This window comes from Coenobita brevimanus, chromosome 100 (assembly GCF_032717465.1).
Source record: "Coenobita brevimanus isolate Jiangsu-jjx chromosome 100, ASM3271746v2, whole genome shotgun sequence".
In the NCBI taxonomy this organism is placed as follows: Eukaryota; Metazoa; Arthropoda; class Malacostraca; order Decapoda; family Coenobitidae; genus Coenobita; species Coenobita brevimanus.
Window position 1 is genome coordinate 59,472,188 of NC_137053.1, and position 7,701 is coordinate 59,479,888.

The 7,701-nt window shown below is 35.9% G+C and overlaps 1 protein-coding gene across 2 annotated transcripts in view; it reads right to left on the bottom strand.

The window, feature by feature from the left end:
• Positions 1–4,712: 4,712 nt before the first annotated feature.
• Oscillin (glucosamine-6-phosphate isomerase Oscillin) overlaps positions 4,713–7,701 on the bottom strand; it is a 24,436-nt gene continuing 21,447 nt past the window's right edge. For both annotated transcript variants that reach the window (XM_080284103.1, XM_080284104.1), the window contains one exon: positions 4,713–5,126. In XM_080284103.1, the coding sequence (XP_080140229.1) occupies positions 5,067–5,126 (60 nt within the window). In that variant the 3' untranslated portion in view covers positions 4,713–5,066. The remainder of the gene's footprint in view (positions 5,127–7,701) is intronic.

A 7,701-nucleotide genomic window follows, 5' to 3' on the forward strand; every position in this document is an offset into this window, starting at 1 on the left:
ATAGGTAGTTAGTTTACGGAGAATGTAGTGAGAAAAATCTGGAGATAGGGGTACTTTAAAATGGCTTGGGTGAATGAAGTAAAGAAAAAAAAATGGAAATGAGAGATGGTTGGGGGGAGAAAGAATGGCTTACTAGAATGAAATGGAGACATGCTGGACAACAGTACATGAAGAAGGATGGTATGCTGTGGAAGGGTTTATTACTTGAATAGCTACAGAATATGCGTGAACTTATTGTAGTTATCAGTGGGAGGAGAGATCGTTACAGAGTAGGGACAGAAATGTCTGATATGATCCATTACGTCAAGGCCAATCCTTTCAGAATGCGGCGTAAGGCAATAGATACATGGATTGTTTATGAACGCTTCTTTCATTAGTAAATCACAAGCGGGCAGTAGCTTGCAACAGTTATTTTTCTATAGCCAGATGCCTTGATTCCAGAGAGGGTGGTTACAAACAAATCACCTCCATATTTCTCCTAAGCCATTTGACTCGCCTCCTTCCATCTCACACAACCATATTCACATTGCTCTCTCTATTTTGTCTTTCCACCTCATCCTCATAATCCTAACCCCTACACTTTACATACTCTCCTTGTCAGTCTCAGTATCATATTCATTTTTTTTTTTTTTCCTAAGGCAAACGGACAATACACTACTTGAATATTATGCACATTTCTGGATAACAGAAGAAATTATTTGCAATACACTGAGAATGCCTGAAATAAAAATTAACTTACTGACTTTGATCAAAATGAAGTTGTGCTGTATGAGACTTCAAAGGGGGGGGGGGGGGTGAATTATGGTAAATGAAGGCACCTACCACACTCACTCAATGCAGGGCAACATTCAGGTGACTCTATACTAGGTTAAGAGCCAAATGGTTTCCTGTAATCCAGGAAACCACTTACACTGGGTTGTAACCATATAGCCAAATGGACACCTGGTGGTTAAGGGGGTTAAAGGCATTGCAAGCAAATGGAACCCATGAGTATATCTGAGAGGTGGTTGAGGTTTATTGCCCATATAATGCCACTCAGGGACAAGCTAGGCTAGTCACCCGTTTCAAGTGTTGTGTACCGAGTAGTCTAGTCCTGGGCCCTTGTACTTTTGATGGTATAAAAACAGATTAGATGATATGCAGAGACAGATATAAAACTAATATTCTGCATCAAGCTCTCAGACCTATATCTAATGCTGAAACATGGGATAGAAAACTAATGCATCAAAAATAAACTTTTTAATTTTTGAAACTGTCATTTTCCATGCCAAGATTAACTACTAAGTAACATCAACTAATTCCACTGCAAAAATAGGAATGTGATTTTATTAAGAATATGAATCTGATTACAAAAAGCTTTTACAAGCATACATATACAGTACTAGTACAAATTTCAATTCTAAAAGCTTCATACGCGGTACCAGCAAGCCATCTGTGGCATATAACAAGCCCAAAGTAGTTAGTGTCTCTCTTACCTGAAGCCCTGATCACTGACCCAATCAGTAAAAAAAAAAAAAAAAAAAAAAAAAAAAAAAAAAAAAAAAACCCACCACCAATTAAAAATACAATAAAGCATACAAGCTGCTGGTGAAAAGCAAGTAAAATTTCTTAAATGTTTTCATACTTCAAAACTTACTAGTGCTTAAACAGTCGTAAACATTTTGTTGCAACACTTTATAAAATAGTTTTCTCCACCATCTGAAAAGCCATGGAAACATCAAACTTTTCTCTTCTATGGCTATACAGGGTAGGTGCAGTTTCACGTACTTTACCTACTTATTTGAAAATTCCCTGTTGTCCAACCATTAAAGCTGGAAAGTATAATATAGGTTCCAGATATAACCGCTGGATTAAAACAACTACCAGTAGTCTCTTCTAAGTGATGAAATGCAGTGAAAGATCTAAGCTGCACTGCTCAGAAGAGAAAACTACAAACAATTACAATTGGAACATACTGTACATAGGAACATATTTTAGCTAGGCATGAGGCTCAGTGATGAAACAGAGCAACTAATGTGCAAAGTGTGATATGCATCATCATCTACTGGTGAAACTGAAAAATATCAAAGAAGGATTAACTGGGAATACTGTTTTGCTCCACTGAGGTCACAAACATTTTGCCAGAGCTACTGCAACAACAAATCAGCTGTAATGACAATATTGGATAGCTTTATCACAAAGCTTGGGCTGGGTGAAGTTGTAAATTGCAGCAAGACAATGGAAGATACTGCTCCTAATACTAATGGACAGAAAGTTGGACAATCAATACAAAAGACTTTATAACCTCTTGGGATTTCTAATTTCATTACACACCAACATCCTCAGAGTTAACTGGTTGATGCTCAGTCTTCCAGCAGTACATAATAAAAATTAAATGTGTTGCACGATTCACTCCCTACCACTTATATATATAATGATTCAATAGCACAGTTGTCATACATTTTCATCACTCACTACAGTGTAGAAAATTTATAATCAGAGTGCTACAACATTTCATTACTGGGCAAGTAGTGTTTTTTATTTATTTATTAGTTTTTTGCTATTTAGCCCCCTCAACATAAGTTCATCATTAATAAATTATTCTTATCGCTAATCCTTCCATCCAACGATGTATTTTATGTTTTACTCTTGCGACTCCAGATGAAATGAAATCTCCTGTTAAGTAAATAAAATCACCAGGAACTAGGAAGAATAAACAAATTACTTCACTAGACTGAAAAGCTTGAAAGGTAGGTTACTTCATTTACGTATTTAAATATTTTTCACCTGTCAATAACACCCTGCCATTCTGTCACATCTCACTGCAATTGCCTGGAACACCAAAATGCCATCACAACATCGGCAAACTATATTCTCTGCAAACTACTGCACAATACACAATATAGTACAGCAAGTTGTTGTTACAAATCAAGGATGTGTTAAAAAATAGCAACTTTTCATAAAAGGTACTGTATTCCTCTATGGAAGAAATGAGCAAGCCTGCTTTACAGGTGGCAATTATGGAACTTTGATATGGCTGTTTTCTTTAATTTACCATGAACTTAGGTGTAGACAGGACATAAAAAAAAAAAAAGCCAAAATATAATAAAGACTTACTGCAAATCAGGAAAATACACTGGTAATATTTACTATAAAAAAGCCAGAATTATTAAAGGATTAAAAATGTAAAAAACTTTTATATATTCAATATTCAACAACAACATAGAGTATATTTTTTTCATAAAAATACTCAACAAAATACTCAAAACAATAATGTCATGGAATACTTATCATATAGTAGGTTAGGTCAGCACAAATTAACCAATAATATTAATCAAATCTGTTAAAATTCCCTCCACCTTATAATGAAGACAGGCTTACAAATTACTGGTATGTTCCTGCAACAATGACAGTAACATTTATAACAAATAATAAATGCATCTTCAACAGTGATGATGCATTAAAGTAACAATATTAAAATAAAGAAGAGGAAAGGCTAAACAGAAATAAGACTGGAAATATTTCAAGTGGCTTAAGGGTTATGTTGATACCAAAGATAAGGGAAGGATGGGGGCCACTGTCAAACTTTCCTGAAAGTGAATTACCAAAGTATGACCACATCTGTGACATAAATAAAAGCAAATAAACTGAAACATGACAAGTGGAACATATTATACAATTATGATAAAAATCATTTCCACAACATACAGTATATCATTGTACAATAATAAGCATTTGCCAGGGATAGATGGCATTCAGTTTAACATGCGCATTCATGAATATATCAGTTTTCTAAAACTGATATCTAATGAAAATTTCTGAAGTAAATTGAAGAATAAAACTGAAAAAGCAATACAGTACTGTGCATAACTACAATGTCAAATTCTGCTGCACTCACATGCACTTCATTAACTCGTTTCCCATTAAAAAAAAAAAAAAAATAAAAAAAAAATAAATAAATAAATCTTTCTCTTATCAGTACTGGTCAACAGGAAGCTCGATGGAATATGAGCAGTGCAAGGCCACACTCTCAAATATTAGCAACGGGAGTCAGTATATAATAATAATAATAATAATAATAAAATAATAATAATAATAATAATAATTATAGAAAATATACAATCAGTTTGCTAGTCCACTTCATTCCCATTCATTACACTACTAATAAGTGCACTCATTTTAACATACCATTAAAACTTTAATTATGCTTTTGCTTTTTCCCACTTACCCAAGAAAATTATTTATCATTCAATTACACCAATCTAAGATAGGGTGTATATACATATATACAGTATATATATATATATATATATATATACACACACACAGTAAGACCTCACTATAACGGACTAATTGGGGCCCAAGCCAGTCCAAAAAATGCGAAATTCCGATAAAAGCGACATCCAGATATCCCCCTGATAACCCGGACTTTTTCCGCTATATCATACATTAGTCCGGATTGCATGAATGGTTTTTAAACTGTTCTGACTACCACTGTGGCAGTGTACTGTGTTATAATTTCACTACATTAATCAAATGGTATAATATATATATAATAATACTGTACTGTACACTGATAAACATGTCTTTTATTTACCTTATCGTGGTGAACATACCTGAAGTGATCAGGCAGTCTGGACTAATTCTGGCTTTATTGGACTTTTTCCGATATATAGGAATTTAGTCCGGTAGCTCCTCTAAAAGCAAATTCCGGTCTACTGAAATCCGTTATATCAAGGTTTTACTGTACTGTATATAAAATGACTCCCCAAATTATTACATTATAAATCAGAACTACAGCATGAATTACGAATGACTAAAATTACTACAAGGATCACAGCTCATTCAATATAATCAACTGCCCATTCACCAGTCAGGATTAGTAAACACCCAGAACTATTCAATGATCAAATTAAATTACAGTAACCCAAAGAAAAATTAAACCAGAAAACATCATAAAATAATGGGTTTGAGCTATGCATCCAATTTTCCCGAGGATTACTGAAACAAGGGCCATGCACTGGAGTTTGTTGACATGTGCCACAAACTGCCATCACAGAGCTCTCAGCCTGAATCCCTTATGGTTCTCAAGAGAAGCTTGCCATCATGGGGTCGTCAATGAGCTTACAGTGCACCGTCCATAAGTCCTGTAATAACAATAAGAACTCTCAGTCATGTGATATATATGTACATTTCTCTCATTTTTAAGTAATGTGAGAAAGGAACATACCTTCCTGGCAAAAGAAAAAAGAAATTTACAGTATTAATAATGAAATTTAAAAAGCTAAGCAGACACAATTTGCACTGATGGCAATCTCATGTACTGAAGCATGACCAATGCACTACAATGCCATGTTCTTGTGGAAAAATCATAACTTCTTAATAATATATACAAAATAAGTACAGGATGAATAAAGATATTAAAATATCATACTGCTATAATCATTTCCATGTATTATGATAGTACACTAACAATTATGAATATTATAAATTTATATGTACTGTAGCACACAATAATACTGTTCCGCTTTGCAACAAACAATTACAAAACACTTATAGAATACTCTGACAAATCTGTTGGGTTTCAAAGGTCACATAACTGGATTCTGAAAGTTACTGCTCACTGTCCTGTTGTTTATCACATAGAACTGAAACAATACTTACATCCACAGCTGTATGTATGAGTTAGGTGTTTAAAAAAATAGCTATGCAGATTGTTAGCTTAGTTTTCCTCCATGAAAAAATTAATGGCTTATGAAAAATTCTGTAAACAACAACAATAGCTTAACCTATAAATGAAAGCACCAAAAGCATAACCTTGTAAATCCACACTGTTTATAGGAACAAGACTGAATATAACCAAATATAACCTAGTGAGTGAGGGTAATGTTTGGAAACTCCCTGTACTGTTGTTTGCAGACGATACTGTGTTGTTAAGTGAAGACGAAGGGGAGCTGCAAGGCTTGGTGGATGAGTTTGGGAGAGTGTGTAAGAAACGGAATCTAAAGGTGAATGTAGGGAAGAGTAAAGTGATGGTCTTTAAGAGAGGTGAAGTCAGTGAATGTACAGTGAGGTTGGATAGTGAGGAAAAGGAAGGTTGCGAGTACATTTAAGTACTTGGGGAGTGTGATGAGTAAGGAGGGAAGTTTGGAGGGTGAAGTGCTTGAAAGCATACAACAAGGAAGAAAGGTTGCTGGTTCCTTGAAAGTAGTGATAAGAAACAGGGAAGTGAGCATGGAAGTGAAAAAGTTACTACATGACATTATTGTGATACCAACTCTAACGTATGGAAGTGAAGCTTGGACGTTGTTGGAAGAACACAAGTCAAGAGTGAGAGCAGTGGAAATGAGTTACTAAGAGGAGCCTGTGGAGTCACATGGAGAGACAGGATGACAAATGAGGATATAAAGAAGCATTGTGGTGTGGATGTGGATGTGATAGGAAGCATTGGGAGGAACGTACTGAGGTGGTTTGGCCATGTGGAGAGGCTGGAGGGTGAGAGACTGACAAGGAGAGTGTATGTGAGGTGGAGGGGGGGAGAGGGAGGGGGAGGCCGATGAAGGGATGGAGTGGAGAGGTATATGAGAGAGGGGGGTGTGAGTTGGGAGCAGGGCAGTGAAATGGAAGGGAACAGGATGACAAGGAAGTGACTTGTTTGTGGCCACCCCGTACGGGATTAAGGCGCCTGGCAATAGATAGACAGATAGATAACCAGTAAAGAGCTTGTTTATTTACTTGCACTGATTCAAACCTCTGCAACATATAAAACTCCAATTAAACTGTTCAGCCCAAGAACATCTTTTATATTTAATTCTAGGAACCTACAGGCAGCTTTATTCAACTCAGTTTTTCCACTGGAGGTAGCTTTCACACATAGTAACAGGGAAAATCTTCCTTAAGTCAAATAAAATTTCCTATGGGTGGCAAGAATAAAATGTAAGTGACATTTACAGGCAAGAAGGTTTACCCAGCAACTGTGCTGAGGCATTCAGACCATGAGATTGTCACACATCAAACAAGACCTTAAAATAATGCTTCCACCTTTAAGGGCCTAAACATTTTTTTTTTTTTTTTTTTTTTTTTTTTTTTTTTTTTTACATGCATCACGTACACTTGCTCGAGTTGTTCAATTCACTATAAAGTGGGGGTGGGGGGACTTCAAACCATGTCCCATGCTCCTCTGTACATGACTCCTCCAACCCACTAAATCCATCATCCCTACCCTCATCAATTGCCTTACTGTGCTTTCATACACTACCATATCCTTTAATTTCCTTGGCCTACCACACCTCCTCCCACCTTTAAACTCCCTCACATATATCCTTTCACAAACCAATGAACATTCAACTTCTCCATGATTATACAGCAACTATGAACAATCTTTTCTACCCTATTATCAACACTTTCTTAATCTACATCTTGCATGATCATATTCTTGATCCTATCCACTCCATACACTACATACACATTCCTCAATAATCCCATTTTGCAGTCATGTTATACAACTCTCACACCTCTATGTTAATATGGGTACTACCAGCAACACACCTTTATACATTACAGTACTCATTCATCCTCCATACTCTAGCCTCTGTTCAATATCACACCACAGCATCAGCCACATTCCTTCCCTGTGCCACTCCCACAAATTAATGTTGTTGTGGCTCCATGTTCATTTAGATTTGAAACTGGTGGACTATAGGCTGATACCTTTCTTGTACA